At 45.2% G+C, this 20,351-nt stretch overlaps 1 protein-coding gene across 3 annotated transcripts in view; it reads left to right on the plus strand.

The window, feature by feature from the left end:
* The first annotated feature begins 666 nt into the window (after positions 1-666).
* MTO1 (mitochondrial tRNA translation optimization 1) overlaps positions 667-20,351 on the plus strand; it is a 35,619-nt gene continuing 15,934 nt past the window's right edge. Inside the window, exons 1-9 of one of the 3 annotated variants that reach the window (XM_062186356.1) lie at positions 667-981; positions 4,369-4,568; positions 4,649-4,766; positions 12,051-12,340; positions 15,038-15,150; positions 15,251-15,441; positions 16,053-16,183; positions 16,810-17,014; positions 17,614-17,785. In XM_062186356.1, the coding sequence (XP_062042340.1) occupies positions 765-981; positions 4,369-4,568; positions 4,649-4,766; positions 12,051-12,340; positions 15,038-15,150; positions 15,251-15,441; positions 16,053-16,183; positions 16,810-17,014; positions 17,614-17,785 (1,637 nt within the window). In that variant the 5' untranslated portion in view covers positions 667-764. The other 2 variants (XM_062186357.1, XM_062186358.1) reach the window with 2 other exon arrangements.

Here is a 20,351-nt window from a genome sequence, read left to right on the forward strand (position 1 = left end):
TTTGAAAGCCAGAGTTACACAGAGAGGAGAGGCAGAGAGAGAGGTCTTCCGTCCAGTGGTTCACTCCCTCCCCAATTGGCCACAACGGCCGGAGCTGCGCCAGGAGCTTCTTCCAGGTCTCCCACGCGGGTGCAGGGTCCCAAGACTTGGACCATCTTCTACTGCTTTCCCAGGCCATAGCAGAGAGCTGGATTGGAAGTGGAGCAGCTGGGACTAGAACTGGCGCCCATACGGGATGCCGGCGCTTCAGGCCAGGGCGTTAACCCGCTGCGCCACAGCGTCGGCCCCAAAACTTTCTTCCACAAATATATCTGAATTCCTTTGGAGTCCATTCCTATTTTCAGACTCTAGTTTTTACAGACACAAGTCAACGTAATTGTGCACCACAAAATTCAAACCACCTAATGAGGCAGTCATCGAATTCTTTGTTCGTCGTTAGCCAACGGACAATTAAGGTCGGGACGCCGGGGGAAGGACAAAGCATGCCCTTTAGTAGTTGCCCACAGTTCACGGCTATAAGGTAACCAATATAGGCTGCGTCAAACCCGAGGGAAAGTACACGCAGCCCGGGCTACCTGCCCCATTCTCCGTCTCCCTTTGCCTGCAACGTCGCACTGCACGGCCAATCAGCGGGGACGCTGGACGTAGACGCGCTACGCCGTGACATCAGACAAGATGGCCGCGCCCTGCGGCTTCTCTCTCGTCTAGACACTCGGCCAGTAGCTCATGTCATGCCCTAAGTTAGTCTCTAGCTTGCTTCCAGAATGCTCTCCCTCCGAGGCTGCGGCCGCTGGGTCGCGGCTTCCCTCGCCAAACAACACCTTCCGTGGGCTCAGTTCAGCGCCGACAGTGCGGCGCCCCGGACTCCACACTTCGACGTGGTAGTCATCGGCGGAGGACATGCCGGGACCGAGGCAGCCGCCGCCGCCGCTCGGTGCGGCTCCCGCACTCTGCTCCTCACGCACCGCGTGGATACGATCGGTGAGGAGCGCGGGTGGTGTGGAGCTTGGCCTAAGACGCGGGCTGCCAAGATGCCCGCTTTCCCTTGTCCGGTGCCTGATGTGGGCGACTTCTTCCTTCCCCGAGGACTGGTGAGAGTCCAGCCCCTGTGGTGTTTTTAGCTCGGATCTGTGTCTCGTAGGGGTCAGGCGGGCACGAGCTGTTAGTTCTGGATCAGTCTATTCCGTGGACCCCAGATTTTGTGGCTGTTGGCAGCAGTCAGTTGCAGGGAGTTGGTGGTGGCACCTAGAAAGGGAGAAACATCAAGAGTATTCGATTTGTTGCATCTGTCTCCTACTGTCTTGTCAGATGAAGAGTGAATTGGCATTATCTATCATCGTTTATTAAAACGACCGTTGTTTTTGTAGAGATTTTGTGAAGCTCTTGTGAAGAAAGATGCCTTTCAAATTAAAAAAAAAAAAAAGATTTTAAGTAGAAATGTAGTATGATCACAACGATCACCTTCTGGGGGATTAAAAAATTTTTTGAAATTATGTGATTTTTTTAAAAAATGAAGGATCTTAGGCAGAGAATATTTTACACTGACCTGAGAAATACATTAAGATAATTCCTAGTAAATATTAATTATTGTGTACTCTGCAACAGACGCTGTATTAAGTGTTGTATACATATCATCTCACTTTGCAGTAACAGAAAATTCTCATTCTACTGATTTAATCAAAAGTGAGATGATACTTGTTATCTAAAAAAATCTGCAGGTAGATCAGCAGTAAGGGTAGCTGATTCAGCAGCCTCACAATGTCCAAGGATTCGGCTTCCTGCACTCTCTTTATTATGCCACTCTTAGCTTGTCTTCAGGCTAGCTGTGCTTTATGGTTGCAAGATGTCTACTTTAGTTCCAGATGTCACATCCAGAGATTTCAACTTTTAACCAAGAGTGTTTCCCGCCCCACCTTGACTCTCTTTAAAACAAACAAGCCACCCTCTCCTTGAGACCCTTCACAGCTCTCCCCTCTTGACTAATTTCCATTAAACCAGACACTGGCAAGTAGGAACAGGATTACAGGAATTACTTTATACCAATGAAAGGTGTATCCCGAAACTGAGTTATGGGAGTGTTTACTTAAATAAAATTATTATTCCATTTCAACAGGAGGAGGAAAATCTACAGCTGTTAACTCTGTTTTTACAGTAGGAAAACTGAAAGAAAGGTAACTTGCTAAAACCACAGTGTTAGTAAGTAGTAGATTTAGAAATTGAGTCAAATCTCTTTCATTCACTCCTCATAATCACACACTCCATACTCATGGTTACAGCACTATCCAGCTTCCCTGTGGAGACCATAATGACTTTCGGAGGGCTTAATAGTGGCTGAGGTAGATGTGCCGATGTTGACACAACTTCCCACTCCATAAAAACCTTGAGGTAGTGCTGGGTCCTTGGCACAGCAGTTAAGATGCCTCTTGAGACAGCTTCATCTCACACCAGAGTGTCTAGGTTCAAGTCCTGGCTCTGCTTCTGATTCCAGCTTCCTTCTAATGTGCATCCTGGGAGGCAGCAGGTGATGGATTGCTCAGTGATTAGGTCCCTGCCAATCACATGGGAGACCTGGGTAGACCTAGTCCAGCCAGCCCTAGCTGTTGAAGGCATTTGCAGAGTGAATCAACAGATGGTAGATCTCCACTGTCTGTCTCTTTGCCTCTCTGTCTTTCAAATAAATTTTAAAAATATTTGTGGTAACATATGGGTTTTAGTCTCCAAAATAAGACTGGGTAAAATTAAAAGCAAGGTATAAAACAGCTTTGACTTTCAAGAAGTTTATAATTTATTTGTATAAAATAAGAGTGAAAGGAAAATAGCAAATGGCACTTGTGAAAGACATGATTGTAGCAATGAATGAGTGCCAAAGGACTTTATGTTGTTGTTGTTTTTAAATTTCATTTAGTACTTTTCTTTTTAAATTTATTTGACAGGTAGAGTTACAGACAGTGAGAGAGAAACAGAGAGAAAGGTCTTCCTTCCGTTGGTTCACTCTCCAAATGGCCGCAACGGACAGAGCTGCGCCAATCTGATTCCAAGAGCCAGGTGCTTCTTCCTGGTCTTCCACGTGAGTGCAGGCGCCCAATCCCTTGGGCCATCCCTCCACTGCCTTCAGGGGCCACAGCAGAGAGCTGGACTGGAAGAGGAGCAGCTGGGACTAGAACCTGCTGCCCTCATGGGATGCCGGTGCCGCAGGTGGAGGATTAACCAAGTAAGCCACGGCGCCAGCCCCTTTTTTTGTTGTTGTTAAAATTTATTTATTCATTTGAAAGGTGGGGAGCTGGTGCTGTGGTGCAGTGGGTTAAAGCCCTGACCTGAAGTACAACATCCCATATGGGTGCTGGTTCTAGTCCCAGCTGCTCTTCTTCCAATCCAGCCCTCTGCTATGGCCTGGGAAAGCAGTAGAAGATGGTCCAAGTCCTTGGGTCCCTGCACCTGTGTGGGAGACCTGGAAGAAGCTCCTGCCTCCTGGCTCCAGATCAGTGCAGCTCTGGCTGTTGTGGCCATCTGGGGAGTGAACGAGCAGATGGAAGACCTCTCTCTGTCTCTACCTCTCTCTATAACTCTGTCTTTCAAATAAATAAAAAATAAATCTTTAAAAAAAAAAAAAAAAAAAGAAAGGTAGAATTACAGAGAGGCAGAGAGAGAGAGGTCTTCCATCTGCTGACTCACTCCCCAAATGGTTGCAACAGCTGGAGCACCAGCTCCAGGGACTTTTTAAAAGCATTCTTGAGGGCTCCATTGCCTTCCTGGGCCACAGAGAGAGCTGGACTGGAAGAGGAGCAACCAGGACTAGAACCCGGTGCCCACATGGGATGCCGGCGCTGCAGGCGGAGGATTAACCAAGTGAGCCACAGTGCCAGCCTCCCCCCCTTTTTTTATAGAAAGCTTTTATTTAATAAATATAAATTTCATAAGAACAACTTTTGGATTATAGCACTTCTTCCCCCCATACCTGCCCTCCCACCCCCAAACCATCCCACCTCCTACTCTCTTTAAAAAAAAAAAAAAAAGTGTGCTTGATTTAGGGAGGGTTCATGAGGTAAGAATTCCACATTTTAAAGTAAAAGCCAAACGAAACAGTAAAAAATACACATCAAGGAAAATATTCAAAAGGAAATTCAGACAAGAACTGGCGCGGTCAGGGAGGCATGGCCATAGACAGGAATTCAGGTGGTGCTTTATCTTCAGGATGCCCTGGACAACTCCTATATCCCATTGATACTTTGGAATTTTCTTTGTAATATATGTTTCAAGTTTCCTGTCATTTTGTAATATGAGATGATTCTAGTTAAATATTTTCATATTAAACACCCACTATTTGCAAGGTGCTCATATATTTATTTTGTTTATGTCTGTTCTGTTTAGGTCAGATGTCCTGTAATCCCTCCTTTGGTGGCATTGGAAAGGGGCATTTAATGAGAGAAGTTGATGCCTTGGATGGTCTGTGTTCTCGCATCTGTGACCAGTCTGGTGTACATTACAAAGTATTAAACCGGCGAAAGGGGCCAGCTGTGTGGGGTCTGAGAGCTCAAATTGATAGGAAACTGTATAAACAGAACATGCAGGTAAGAATAGGGCATGGGAACAGGAGAGATTGGTGGAGTTGTTTAACTGCTGTGCTTCAGTTGGCATCCTCTTTTGACAGAAGGAAATCCTGAACACGCCACTGCTCACTGTTCAGGAGGGAGCCGTAGAAGACCTTATTCTTTCGGAACCAGAGCCTGAGCACCCTGGGAAGTGCCGTGTCAGTGGTGTTGTTTTGAGTATGTACTGGTGGTAATTATCAAACTGCATGTGATGTTAGAGCAAAGTGTGGATATGTTTTTTCTTGTTCCAGAAAATTACTGTGTTTTCTTTGTCTGAGTTAGGAAATCTATATAAGTTATCATGCTTTTCTTTTCATTCTGACCATCATAAAGCACAGTCAAATTCTGGGCTCATCAATTATCTAATATTAGTGTAGGACTTTAAAAATAGTTCATTTATTTTTATTTACTTTAAAAGCAGAGCAAGAGAGAGAATGATGAGATAACTCCCATCTTGCTGGTTCATTGTCAAATACCCTGCTGAAGTTAGGAGTCAGGAACTCCATGTGGGTGACAAGACCCAAGTACTATATCCATAATCCACTTCCTCCCAGGATATATTAGCAGGAAACTAGATCTGAAATAAATACATCAATAATAAATCTTTTTAAGAATTATCAGTCTTAGATATTACCTCTTAATTTTTTGTTATGGTAGATCTTTCAATCTTTCTACTTTCCTTTTCTCTATCCTTTTAGTATAATTTATATCACAATGTTTGATTAATAGCATTTACATTCCAGGGGCCAGTACTGTGATGCAGCATCCCATATAGGTACCAGTTCAAGTCCCAGCTGTTCTGCTTCCAATCCAGCTCCCTGCTAATGTGTCTAGGAAAGCAGCAGATGGTGGCCCAAGTCCTTGGGAACCTGCGCCCATGTGGGAGACCTGGATGAAGCTCCTGGCTCCTAGCTTGGCTTTAGCCTGGTGCAGCCCCAGCCGTTGTGACCATTTAGGGAGTGAACCGATGGATGGAAGATCTCTCTTTGTCTCTTTTCTCTAAATATAACTCTGACTTTCAAATAAGTAAAAAAAAAAAAAAAAAAAAAAAATAGTATTTACATTATTATGTTTCTTTCGTATATGTCTTTGTTTTGGGCTAACTTATTTTTTATTTGCTTAGTTTCTGTGTACCTGCCCACCTTTCTTTTTAATCAGAAATATCTGCTAATATCATTTTCTTAATAGATATGAAATAATCTCTCAATTCTTTTTCTTTTTTTTTAAAGATCTGTTTATTTGATCTATTTATTTGAGGGGTCAGCACTGTGGTGTAGTAGATAAAGCTTCCGCCTACAGCACTGGGATCCCATTAATGCTGGTTCAAGTCCCAGCTGCTCTGCTCCTGACCCAGCTCCCTTGTGATGTGCCTGGGAAAGCAGCAAAGAATGGCCCAAGTACCTGGGCTCCTGCACCCATGTGGGAGACTTGGATGAAGTTCCTGGCTCCTGGCTTCAGATTGGCCCAGCTCTGGGCATTGCAGCCATTTGTGGAGTAAACCAGTAGATGGAAGATCGTTCTTTCTCTCTCTCTAACTCTGTCTTTCAAATAAATAAATCTTAAAAAAAAAAAGGATTATTTGAAAGTGTTACAGATAGAGGAGGAAGACAGAAAGAGAGAGGTCTTCTATTTGCTTGTTCATTCCGCAGACGGCCGCAACAGCCAGGGCCAGGCCAGGCCAAAGCCAGGAGCCAGGAGCTTCATCTGCATCTCCCACATGGGTGGCAGGGGCCCAAATACTTGGACCATCTTCCACTGCTTTTCACAAGCCATGAGAAGGGACCTGGAATAGAAGTGGAACAACCGGGATTCAAACTGGTATTCATATGGGATGCCAGCATCACAGGCAGCAGCTTAACACATTGTACCACAATGCCAGCCCCAGACTTGGCTCTTAATTTGGGGCTGAGTATAGAATTCTGGTTAAATCTGTTTCCCTTAGAATCTTGACAGTCCTGCTTCACTGTCTTCTAGCTGTGTTGCTTTTGGTTAGCTCAATGCTGTAATTATTTTTTGTATGTCTCTTTTCTTTGAAAGCTTTAAATCTTGTATTTGCCTCTGGTGTTGTAAAAGATAGAATGGTGTTCTTTGGTGTAGTCTTTGTTCATTCATTGTGGTGGGGTACTAGGTGTTCCTTTTAGATCTAGAAAGCCATGTCCTCCTTTTGTGGGGTCTTTCTTTTTTTTTTTTTTTTTTATGTATTTGACAGGTAGAGTTATAGACAGTGAGAGAGAGAGAGACAGAGAGAAAGGTCTTCCTTCCGTTGGTTCACTCCCCTAATGGCTGCCATGGCCAGCACTGTGCCAATCCGAAGCCAGGAGCCAGGTGCTTCCTCCTGGCCTCCCATGCGGGTACAGGCGCCCAAGCACTTGGGCCACCTTCCACTGCCCTCCTGAGCCACAGCAGAGAGCTGGACTGGAAGAGGAGCAACCGGGACTAAAACTGGTTCCCATATGGGATGCCGGCGCTGCAGGAGGAGGATTAGCCAAGTGAGCCACCGCGCCGGCCCCGGGGTATTTCCTTCTATTTTTTAAATTTTTTTTTAAGATTTATTTATTTATTTGAAAGAGTTACACTAGAGAGTGAGAGAGAGAGAGAGAGAGGTCTTCCATCCAATGGTTCACTCCCCAATTGGCGCCGATCCAAATCCAGGAGCCAAGAGCTTCCTCCAGGTCTCCCATGTGGTTGCAGGGGCCCAAGGACTTGGGCCATCTTCCACTGCTTTCCCAGGCTAAAGCAGAGAGGTGGATTGGAAGTAGAGCAGCCGGGTCTCGAACCGGCACCTGTATGGGATGCCAGCTCTTCAGGCAAAGGTGTTAACCCACTGCGCCACAGCGCCAGCCTCACCTTCTATTGTTTTTCCGTGCTCTATTTCTGCAACTTTTCTCCCTTCCCGGGATACTCTCTTTCATGTACATAGCTTTCTTCAAATGCCTGGGGAACATTGGTTGTTTGTTCAGGGTTTTAAATGAGACACTGAGGCACTAAGTGGAAGATTTTTATGTACATAGTTAATTTTATTGCTAGCCTGACTAGAGTGGTGATCAATAATTGAACTGGCCTTTTTGAGGAATTCCTAAATGCATTTATTTATTTATTTATTTGAGAGGCAGTGTTAGAGAGAGAGACAGAGACAGAGAGAGGTCTTCCATCCACTAGTTCGCTCCCCAAATGGCTGCAATGACTTGAGCTGGGCCAGTCTGAGCTAGGAGCCAGGAGCTTCTTCTGGGCCTCCCACAAGGGTGCAGGGACCCAAGCACTTAAACCATCTTCCATTACTTTTTTTTTTTTTTTTTTTGACAGGCAGAGTGGATAGTGAGAGAGAGAAAGGTCTTCCTTTTTGCCGTTGGTTCACCCTCCAATGGCCGCTGCGGCTGGCGCATCTCGCTGATCCGAAGGCAGGAGCCAGGTGCTTCTCCTGGTCTCCCATGCGGGTGCAGGGCCCAAGGACTTGGACCATCCTCCACTGCCTTCCCGGGCCATAGCAGAGAGCTGGCCTGGAAGAGGGGCAACTGGGATAGAATCCGGCGCCCCAACCGGGACTAGAACCCGGTGTGCCGGCGCCGCAAGACGGAGGATTAGCCTGTTGAGCCACGGCGCCGGCCCCCATCTTCCATTACTTTTGCAGGCCACCAGCAGGGAGCTGGATTGGAAGTAGAACAACCAGGACTTGAACCAGCACCCATATGGGATGCTGGTGCCGTAGGCAGAGGCATAACCTATGCCACAGCACTGGCTCCAGTGCTAATTTTTTGCTATTTTTTGCCCTGTTGTTATAGATATAACTATAACTTTTTAAAAGATTTATTTATTTGAAAAGCAGATTTACAGAATGAGGGAATGGCAGAGAGAGAGATCTTCCATCTGCTAGTTCACTGCCCAAGTGGCTACAACAGCTGGGACTGGGCTGAGCTGAAACCAGGAACTAGGAGCTTCATTTCGATCTCCCTCATGGGTGGCAGGGGTCAATGTACTTGGACCATCTTCCACTGCTTTCTCAGGCACGTAGCAGGGTGCTGGATCAGAACTGGAGCAGCCGGAACTTTAACAAGGGCCCATTTGGGATGCTAGCATTGTAGGAAGCAGCTTTTCTTGCTGTGCCACACACTATCCTATTTTTTTTTTTAATGTGGTAAAGTATATATTAAAAAATATGCATATATTATTAAAAAGCTTACCATTTTGATCATTTTAAAGTGTACAAATCAATGTTGTTTGTTTAGTCTGTTCACAATGCCATACAACCAGTACTACTATCCATCTTTGTCATCATCTCAAGTTGAAATTCCCTATCCATTAAGTGGTAATACTCTATTATCTGAAGAATAAACCTCCATTATTCTGTAAGATAAAACTTTCTAGGGATAAAACCTTAATATACTAGCTTCACCTGTTTATTTCATTTTAGCCCCAGTATTCATTCCTGCATTTCTCAGTTCTCCATTTAATGTTGCTTTGTGGGGCAAATTAGTTCATTCTCCATGGTATCTCCCTTCAGACACTTGAGTTTTAGCTATCTCCCCTTTGCCGAGTCAGTTAATGTTCTTCCAACAACTTTGTACCCCCCAAAAATATACTAGAGTACTTCAAAAAGTTCATGTGACACTGGCATCCCATATTGGAGCACTGTTCTAGCTGCTCTGCTTTCTGTCTAGCTTCCTGCTAATGTGCCTGGGAAGGCTGAGGAAGATGGCCCAAGTTGTCACCTAAATTGCCACCTACATGGGAAACCCAGATGGAATTCCAGGCTTCTGGCTTTGACAGGCCAAAGCACTTGCAACCATTTGGGGAGTATACCAATGGATGGAAGATCTCTGTCTCTCTGTTGCTCTACCTTTCAAATAACTAAATCTTTTAACACGGGTGGAGGGGGGAAGTCTTCAAAAAGTTCATGAAAGATGCACATTAAGAAAAAACTGCTGGGGCCGGTGTTGAGGCATAGCAGGTAAAGCTGTGATGCCAGCATCCTATATGGGTGCCAGTTCAAGTCCTGACTGTTCCACTTCTGTTGCAGCCATACAGGGAGCGAACCAGCAGATGGAACATCTCTCTCTCCCTCCATCTCTGTATTTCTAACTTTATAATAATAAATAAATCTTTTTAAATAAAAAAAAAACCTGTGTATGGATTTAAATTTTTTGTACCAAAATAACCTGTGGCCTTATTTATTTATTTATTTAGTGGGAGGTAAAATAGCAAGGTTTATTAGGGAAGGGACATCCATAAGGATGGATGGGCACCTTTCCAGAAAGGACCTGAGAGGATGCCCAGTCACTCGGACTGGGGGGGAAGGAGCGAGGTTACATGGTTGGGTGGAGAGATTACACCTGGCCAGGCAGGTGGGCGACTTAGCATAGAGGCAGAGGGCTGAGCGCCCTGTGGCCTTATTTATTTAAAAGTTCTTTTCAGGTGGCAGGTGTTGTACATTGGGTTCAGCCACTGCTTGGGTTGCCTGCATACCATAGTGGGATGCCAGTTTGAGTCCTTGCTACTCCCCTTCCCACCCTGTTTCCTACTGATGCACATCCTGGGAGGCAGTGGTTAATGTTGCAAGTACTTGACTACCTGTCATGTACATGGGAGGCCCAATGGAATTCCAGGCTCCTGGCTTGGCCTGGTCTAATCCAGGGCTTTCCAGGGGAGAGAATCAGTGATGGAAGATTTCTCTTTCTCTCTCTCTGTTGTCACTTAGCCTTTCAAATAACAAATATTAAAATTTTTTCTCAGGAGTGGGAAAATCAGGAGACATTGGTCAAAAAGTTCAAACTTTTAGTTATAAGTGAGTTCTAGAGATCTAATGTACAGGATGATAACAATAGTTAATATGTTGTATACTTGAAATTTTTTTAGGAAGTAGACCCTAAATGTTCTCACCACACAACCAGAAAGTAGCAGCTATGAGAATTGATGGGCATACTAATGAGCCTGATTATGGGAATCATCATACAAGATATATCAAAACACTGTGTTGTAAACCTCAAGTAGGCCGGCACCGTGGCTTAACAGGCTAATCCTCCGCCTTGCGGCGCCGGCACACCGGGTTCTAGTCCCAGTTGGTGCGCCGGATTCTGTCCCGGTTGCCCCTCTTCCAGACCAGCTCTCTGCTGTGGCCTGGGAGTGCAGTGGAGGATGGCCCAAGTGCTTGGGCCCTGCACTCCATGGGAGACCAGGAGAAGCACCTGGCTCCTGGCTTCGGATCAGCACGATGAGCCGGCCGCAGCGGCCATTGGAGGGTGAACCAACGGCAAACGGAAGACCTTTCTCTCTCTCGCTATCCACTCTGCCTGTCCAAAAAAAACAAAAACAAAAACCCCTCAAGTATACATTTAGGGGTGGATGTCAGGTACAGTGGTTAAAACACTGCTCGGGATGCTCGCATCCTACATTGGAGTGCCTGATTTGAGTTCTCACTACCCTGCTTCTGATTCCAGCTTCCTGCTAATGCACACCCTGGGAGGCAGCAGGTGCTGTCTGAAGTTCTTGGGTTCCTGCCACTTGTACAGGAGACCCACATTGAGTTCCTGGCTCCTGGCTTCAGCCTGGTTCAGCTCTGACTGTTGCAGACATTAAAGGGACGAAGTAGCAGATGGAATATCTGTCACTCTGCCCTTCAAATAAAAATGGAAATAAATAAGTCAACAGTTTATACACACACACACACATATCTATTTGTCAGTCATACTTCAGGAAAGCTTGAAAAGAAAAACATTTTTTTTTTTTTTATTCTTTCTGAAGTTTCTAAAGACTTGGGAACAGAATTTAGCCCAGCAGTTAAGATTCCTGTGTTTCACTTCAGGGTGCCTGGGCTTAATTTCCAGTTCTGGCTCCTGACCCCAGCTCCCTGCCAGTCCAGAGCCTGGGAGGCAGTAGTGATGGCTCTAATAATTGGCTTCCTGCCACTCGTGTCGGAGACTAGAATGTGTTCCTGGCTCCAGCCTCAGCCTGGTCTAGCCCCAGTCATTACAGGCATTTGGAGAATGAGCTAGTGGATTTGAGTTGTCTTTCTGCTTCTAAAAAAAAAAAGGGCCGGTGCCGCAGCTCAATAGGCTAATCCTCCGCCTTGCGGCGCTGGCACACTGGGTTCTAGTCCTGGTTGGGGCGCCGGATTCTGTCCCGGTTGCCCCTCTTCCAGGCCAGCTCTCTGCTGTGGCCAGGGAGTACAGTGGAGGATGGCCCAAGTGCTTGGGTCCTACACCCATGGGAGACCAGGAGAAGCACCTGGCTCCTGCCATCAGATCAGCGTGATGCGCCGTCCGCGGCGGCCATTGGAGGGTGAACCAACGGCAAAAAGGAAGACCTTTCTCTCTGTCTCTCTCACTGTCCACTCTGCATGTCAAAAAAAAAAAAAAAAAAAAAAAAGGACTGACAGTTTTTTTGTAGCTCTAATGAAAACTAGTCACATTCCACTTTGACCTGTGGTAACAGAAAATGATTTTGCTTTTTTATCCCCCTGTTATTTAGTGGATGGAAGCACAGTACATGCGGAGAGTGTGATTCTGACTACTGGGACATTTCTAAGAGGCACGGTTGTGATTGGATTGGAAATGCATCCAGCAGGACGTTTAGGAGATCAGCCTTCCATAGGGTTGGCTCAGACTCTGGAGAAGCTGGGGTTTGCAGTGGGAAGGTTGAAGACTGGGACTCCACCCCGAATTGCCAAAGAGTCCATTAATTTCAGCATACTAAATAAGCAGACACCAGATGATCCGCCCAAACCATTCAGCTTTATCAATGAGACAGTGTGGATTAAGGTAAGGTAGTTTATGAACACCTAGAATAACTATTGGCTCTTCACAGCAGGAGGTAGCCTAGTCATTTCTTTTTCTTTCCTTTTGTGGCAATAACTCACTTTACTATTGTTTAGAGTACAAAGAAATGATGTTTAAAAGGATTAGCTAACTTGGCTAATTGATTGTTACCCCACAAATTCTTGAATTTCATTACTTCTATAATTTTAACTATTTTGTAAATTAAACTTTTAAAAACAATTTTACAGAAAAGTTGTGAAAGTATTATAGCAAATTCCTAAAAACCACTGGAAGTCACCTGTAATTAATATTTTATATTTCTTTCTATGTAATCATTTTCAGATTGAAATACAGATACTTGCAGAGAACATGAGCCTTTACCTCTAAATATTTCAGACCATATTTTTTATTTTCCCCAAAGAAACCTTTTATTTAAGGAATACAAACTTCATGCATTTCATAAGTACAACTTTAGGAATACAGTGATTCTTCCCACCATACCCACCCTCCCACCCGCTTTCCTATCCCTCCTCCACTTCCCTTTCCCATTCCCAGTCCAATTCTCCACTAAAATCCATTTTTAATTAACTTTATACACAGAAGACCAACTCTATACTAAGTAGAGTTCAACAATTTGCACGGGAAAAAAAAAATAAACCTGTTCTTCAACAGTCAAGACAAGGGCTGCTCAAGGTCATTGCATCTTGAAATTAATTTCACTTTTTTTTTTAGAAACTTAATTAACTTTAAAGAAGCACCCAAGAATGATACATCTTTTGCGAGCACTTAGACATAATCATAATACAAATCTTTGAGAACAAAGGTTCTGCATGGGAAGTTAGTGCACAGTGACTCTTGTTACTTTAACAATTAACACTCTATGTATGACGTCAGTGATCACTCGAGGCTCTTGACATAGCTGCCGAGGCTATGGAATCCTTTTGAATCCACAAACTCTGTCAGTATTTAGACAAGGCCTAAAACAAAGTGGAAGTTCTCTCCTTCCTTCAAAGAAAAGTACCTCCTTCTTTGATGGCCACTTCTTTCTGCTGGGGTCTCACTCACAGAGATTCTTCATGTAGAACATTTTTTGCTATAGTGTCTTGACTTTCCATCACATATCTTTTTTTTTTTTTTTTTTTTTTTTTTTTTGACAGGCAGAGTGGATAGTGAGAGAGAGACAGAGAGAAAGGTCTTCCTTTTGCCGTTGGTTCACCCTCCAATGGCCACTGCGGCTGGCGCATCGCGCTGATCCAAAGCCAGGAGCCAGGTGCTTCTCCTGGTCTCCCATGCAGGTGCAGGGCCCAAGCACTTGGGCCATCCTCCACTGCCTTCCCGGGCCATAGCAGAGAGCTGGCCTGGAAGAGGGGCAACCGGGACAGAATGTGGTGCCCCAACCAGGACTAGAACCCGGTGTGCCGGCGCCACAAGGCAGAGGATTAGCCTGTTGAGCCACAGCGCTGGCCCACATATCTTTTAAATGAATGAAATAATGTATATTGTGTGTTGAGGATGGAGGATTAATAACATTTTTTTCTAGTTTCTGGTGTTATCCTGATGAGTGGCTCCAACTGCTCTATTTTATTCTTTGCTTTGGTAAAATGCAAATTATGATGATACTTTTTTAGTGGTTTTTTTTTTAAGTTTTTATTGTAAATCTCCAGGTCTTCACAAAGCAGGGAATAATATAATTAAGCTATATGTTCATCACCCGGTTTCATCAAGTAGCATTTTGGCATCCTTAGTTCCTCTTTTTTCCTGAATGCTTTTTTCTGCTGAGTTTAAAGGAACAACCCCAGACATCACATCATTTCCCTTATTAAACTTGGGTGGATATCTTTAATAGCTATGAACTTTAAGAAAAAAAAACACCATTATCACACCTAATAAAATGCAATTTCTTTTTTTTTTTTTATATTTATTTATTTTATTTGAAAGGCAGAGTTAGAGAGAGGCAGAGGCAGAGAGAAAGAGAGAGGCCTTCCATCCGCTGGCTCATTCCCCAAATGGCCTCAATGGCTGAGCTTCACTGATCTGAAGCCAGGAGCCAGGATCTACTTCCTGGTCTCCCATGTGGGTGCAGGGACCCAAGGACTTGGGCCATCTTCCATTGCCTTTCCAGACCATAGCAGAGGCGTGGATTGCAAGTGAAGCAGCGAGGACTCGGATTGGTGCCTATATAGGATGCCAGCACTGCAGGCAGCGGCATTTCCCACTACTCCACAGTGGCAGCCTCCATAATTTCGTAGCATCTATATTTAGTGTTTAGTTGCCCGTAATTGTCTCAAAAACATTTTTTAAAGTTTTATTTGAACCAGGAACCAAATAAAGTCCACACGTTGCGTTGGAGAATATGTTTTATAATAGTAACCTTCCATTTTTTTCTTTTTAATATTTATATATTGAAAAAAATTGAGGCATTTGCCTCTAGAATTTCTGTAGTCTAGTTTTGTCTGGCTGTGTTGCTCTTGTACCGTATTTCTCTACCTGTTTCCTGTACTCTGGTAGTTAGACCTTGCTTATATTTAGATAATCTTTGGGGTTGTTGATTTTTGACAAGAATGGCTCATAAGCTATACTGGGCATTATGCATGGATTTACTGTCTAGAAAGTCAGCACGTATTGTGTGGAATTTATTTGAGGAAGTGGCAGATTAGTAGGGAAGCAAAACAGTCTTATATCTGGTTACTGTTTCTTTAGCCAGAAGATCAGCTGCCGTGTTACATGACTCACACGAATCCTAAAGTGGACGAAATTGTCCTTGAGAACCTTCACCTTAATAGTCACGTTAAAGAAACTACCAGAGGGCCCCGGTAAGGACAAGCTGTTAATTAGTGCTCAGTTATTTTAAGGAACGATGCCAACTCTCTTTTGTTCATTTTCAGTTTTTAAAATTGTAATGTCCTATTACAGATACTGTCCCTCCATTGAATCAAAGGTTTTGCGTTTTCCCAATCGTCTGCATCAGGTTTGGCTGGAACCTGAAGGACTGGATTCTGATCTTATCTACCCCCAAGGCTTATCTGTGACGCTACCAGCTGAATTACAAGAGAAAATGATCGCGTGCATCAGAGGCTTGGAGAAAGCTAAAATGATTCAGCCAGGTACAGAGCGTCACAACTGCCCTTCAGTGTAAGCTCAGCATGGCCTTCGCTGTCAGTGAGGAGGGTTTAGCTACAGTTAGTGTGGTTGCTTAGAGTCGCGGAAGATGAAGCCCAACATAAGTACATTTAAAATCATCTTTGGCCGGCGCCGCGGCTCACTAGGCTAATCCTCCGCCTTGCGCCGGCATACTGGGTTCTAGTCCCGGTCAGGGCACCGATCCTGTCCCGGTTGCCCCTCTTCCAGGCCAGCTCTCAGCTGTGGCCAGGGAGTGCAGTGGAGGATGGCCCAAGTGCTTGGGCCCTGCACCCCATGGGAGACCAGGATAAGCACCTGGCTCCTGCCATCAGATCAGCGCGGTGCGCTGGCCGCAGCGCGCTACCGCGGCGGCCATTGGAGGGTGAACCAACGGCAAAAGGAAGACCTTTCTCTCTGTCTCTCTCTCACTGTCCACTCTGCCTGTCAAAAAAAAAAAATAATAATAATAATAATAAAATAAAAAAATAAAATCATCTTTGCTTTTGAAGGGCATTTGATAGTAATCTTTGTATCTCTTCCTTGAGGCAAATCCAGCTCCGTTTTACTCATTTTATGTTCTTTATTCTTTGGTCAGGCTACGGTGTTCAGTATGATTACTTAGATCCCCGTCAGATCAGTCCTTCCCTCGAGACTCATTTGGTTCAACGGCTCTTCTTTGCGGGACAGATAAATGGCACCACTGGTTACGAGGAAGCGGCAGCTCAAGTAAGAGGCTGTTCAAATGTTACTGCAAACCAAAAGGGCCTGCTTGGCTGGTGTTCTGCCTTTTAATATGTTATGCAAACAATATAGATCTTAGGTACAACTGGTAACTGTAATAGAAACTGCTGTTTCAGGACAAATGGGGTGGCTATTGTATATAATAGGATTTTAAAAACACCTGTGACTTTATTACTCACTTCCAAAATCATAGATCTGGTATTGTGTTTTGATTATATGTATTATGTTGCTTCTGAAATTTAAAAAAGTTCTTTTGACATAACTTTATTAAAAATTATATTGTTCCTTATAAATGGGAAATTATGTTAATTTATTTTAATTTATGTTAATAAGTATGAAAAAGCTAGAAAAGTCTCACATGTGGATTTTTAAAAAAAGCCTCCAGGCTTATCCGGAATACTGGGTGTTTGTGGAACAGTGATTCATAGCATGCTGAAGTAGTACGTGGCCCATATTCTGTTTCTGAATGTGGGTCACATTTCCCACCTCTGTTAAATTCCTCGTGGGAATTTCCTTCTTACCCTGTGCTGTTCTTCCCAAGTAGTGTTCTGAATAGGATAGCTCTTTGTTCAGTTTGTAATGGCCTTTTAAACATTTCAGTCCTCTTGTAGGGTGTGATAGCTGGAATCAATGCCAGTCTTCGGGTCAGCCGCAAGCCTCCCTTTGTCGTCAGCCGAACAGAAGGCTACATCGGAGTCTTGATTGATGACCTCACCACGCTGGGCACTAGTGAACCATACCGCATGTTTACCAGCAGAGTGGAGTTCCGTCTGTCATTGCGCCCTGATAACGCCGACAGCCGGCTCACGTTCCGAGGTAACACTCATTGAGCCCTGACACCTAGTTTACTCCTCTTGGAAACCTCTCTGAGGGTGAATGTTATGCTGTGGTGGGTTAAGCTGCAGCTTGGGATACCCGCAAGCCCTGGCGGTAGTGGGCATTTGGGAAGTGAACCAGCGGCTGGAAGAGCTCTCTGTCTCTCCCTCTCTCTGTCATTTTGCCTTTCAAGTAAATAATTCTTTCTTTCTTTTTTTTAAGATTTATTGTTTATTTACTTGAAAGGTAGAGTTAAGAGAGATGGGGAGAGACAGAGAGAGAAAGAGCTCTTCCATCCGCTGGTTCACTCCCCAAATGCCCACAATGGCTGGGGCTGAACTGGACCAAAGCCAGGAGCCAGAAGCTTCATCCAGATCTCCCAAATGGGTACACGGGCCCGAGCACCACCTTCCTCTGCTTTCACAGGTGCCTTAGTAGGGAGCTGGATCAGAAGCAGAGTAGCCAGTACTTGAACCAGTGCACATATGGGATGCCTGCATTGCAAGCAGCAGCCTAACCCACTGTGCCACAACATCAGCCCCATAAATAAGTTCTTTAAAAAGAAACTTCTCATTTTATCCTCTCTCACTCTGTCCTAGGGTATAAGGAAGCTGGCTGTGTGTCCCAACAGCGATATGAAAGAGCTTGTTGGATGAAGTCTTCTCTAGAGGAAGGCATTTCTGTGTTGAAATCCATTGAATTTTCAAGCTATAAATGGAAACAATTAATCCCAGAGGCTTCAATAAGTATTACTAAAAGTCATCCTGTGAGGTATGCACTTTACCTTTCTCACTTTTTACAAAAAAAATATTTCAGAGAGACAGTACCTATAGATTCTTTACCTAAACATTTTATATTTTATTTTATTATTATTTTTTAAAGATTTATTTGAGTTACACAGAGAGAGGAGAGGGAGAGAGAGAGAGAGAGAGAGAGAGAGTCTTCCATCCGATGGTTCACTCCCCAGATGGCCGCAATGGCCGGAGCTGCGCCTATTCGAAGCCAGGAGCCAGGAGCTTCTTCCAAGTCTCCCACGTGGGTGCAGGGGCCCAAGGACTTGGGCCATCTTCTACTGCTTTCCCAGGCCATAGCAGAGAGCCGGACAGGAAGTGGAGCAGCTGGGTCTCGAACCAGCGCCCATATGGGATGCCGGTGCTTCAGGCCAGGGCATTAACCTGCGCCACAGTGCCAGCCCCCTATTTTATTATTTTTTTTAAGATTTTATTTATTTATTTGAGAGGTAGAATTACAGACAGTGAGAGGGAGAGATGGAGAGAAAACTCTTCTGTCCGTTGGTTCACTCGCCAGCTGTCTGCAGTGGCCGGAGCTGCGCCAATCCAAAGCTAGGAGCCAAGTGCTTCTTCCTGGTCTCCCATGGGAGTGCAGGGGCCTAAGAACTTGGGCCATCTTCTACTGCTTTCCCAGGCCATAGTAGAGAGTTGGATTGGAAGAGGAGCAGCTGAGACTAGAACTGGTGCTCATATGAGATGCTAGTGCCACAGGCAGAGGATTAACCTACGGCGCCGGTCCCACATATTATTTTATTTTTAAAGATTTATTTATTTATTTGAAAGAGTTACAGAGAGAAAGGGAGAGAGAGAGAGAGCATCCATCTGCTAGTTCACTCCCCAGGTGGCTGCAGTGGCCATGGCTGGGCCAGGCTGTAGCTAGGAGCTAGGAGCTTCAGTTGGATCTCCCACGTGAGTGGCAGAGGCCCAAGTTCTTGGGCCATCTTCTGCTGCTTTTCCCAGGCTGTTAGCAGAGAGCTGGATTGGAAGTGGAGCAGTCAGGACATGAACTGGTATGGGATTCCGGAGTCTCACACGGCAGCTTTGCCTGCTACACCGCAACTACAGCCCCTACATAAACATTTTAAATGAATGAAATTTTCTTTTAGCTCCTTTTCAGAATCTTTTAGATGTAACTCATCTACTTCTTGAGTATTAAAAATATGTATGAGGCCGGCGCCGTGGCTCAACAGGCTAATCCTCTGCCTTGCGGCGCCGGCACACCGGGTTCTAGTCCCGGTTGGGGCACCGGATTCTGTCCCGGTTGCCCCTCTTCCAGGCCAGCTCTCTGCTGTGGCCAGGGAGTGCAGTGGAGGATGGCCCAGGCCCTTGGGCCCTGCACCCCATGGGAGACCAGGAGAAGCACCTGGCTCCTGGCTTCGGATCAGCGCGGTACGCCGGCTGCAGCGCGCCAGCCGCGGCAGCCATTGGAGGGTGAACCAACGGCAAAAGGAAGACCTTTCTCTCTGTCTCTCTCTCTCACTGTCCACTCTGCCTGTCAAAAAAAAAAAAAAATGTATGATTTTATGAGTGGATAAATGAGAGGAGTTCCAAGGCTCCAAGCATAAAGTGAGTGATGTCAGGAAGAGAGAAATGTTGCTTACTTTGGTTTGATCAGTACACAATGCATACACTTGTTGAAATGTCACACTGTACTCCGTAGATATGTGCAATTGTTGCGTGTTGATCAAAAGAAAAGTAAGTAGATGGAAATGCAAATTAACCTGATTGGTCATGTATTTGACTATGTGTATTGAATTGTTATCCTGTACCACATAAATAGGTTCAATTAAAGTCAGTTTTTTTGTTTGTTTGTTTGTTTTTGACAGGCAGAGTGGACAGTGAGAGAGAGAGACAGAGAGAAAGGTCTTCCTTTTTGCCATTGGTTCACCCTCCAATGGCCGCCGCAGTTGGCGCACTGCGGCCAGCGCACTGCGCTGATCCGATGGCAGGAGCCAGGGGCTTATCCTGGTCTCCCATGGGGTGCAGGGCCCAAGCACTTGGTCCATCCTCCACTGCACTCCCGGGCCACAGCAGAGAGCTGGTCTGGAAGAGTGGCAACCGGGACAGAATCAGGTGCCCCCACCGGGACTAGAACTCGGTGTGCTGGCGCCGCAAGGCGGAGGATTAGCCTAGTGAGCCGCGGCACTGGCTAAAGTCAGTTTTTTTTTTTAAAAATATACTCTTGGGGATGGCACTGTGCCTTAGTGGGTTAAGGTGCCACCTGTGACGCTGGCATTTCATATGGACACTGGTTTGAGTCCTGGCTGCTCTACTTCAAATACAACTCCCTGCTAATGTGCCTGGGAAAGCAGTGGAAGATGGCTTAGGTGCTTGGCTCCTGTCACCCAAGTGGAAGACCCAGAAGAAGCTCCTGGCTCTTGACTTTGGCCTGGCCCAGCCCTGGCCATTACAGCCATTTGGGGAGTAAACCAACGATGGAAGATCTCTCTCTTTCGGTCTCTCCCTCTCTTTCTCTAATGCTGACTTTCAAATAAATAAATAAGTCTTAAAAGCAAATTTGAGGGAATATTATGCTCAACCTCAAA

This window comes from Lepus europaeus, chromosome 3 (assembly GCF_033115175.1).
Source record: "Lepus europaeus isolate LE1 chromosome 3, mLepTim1.pri, whole genome shotgun sequence".
NCBI classification, from domain to species: Eukaryota; Metazoa; Chordata; class Mammalia; order Lagomorpha; family Leporidae; genus Lepus; species Lepus europaeus.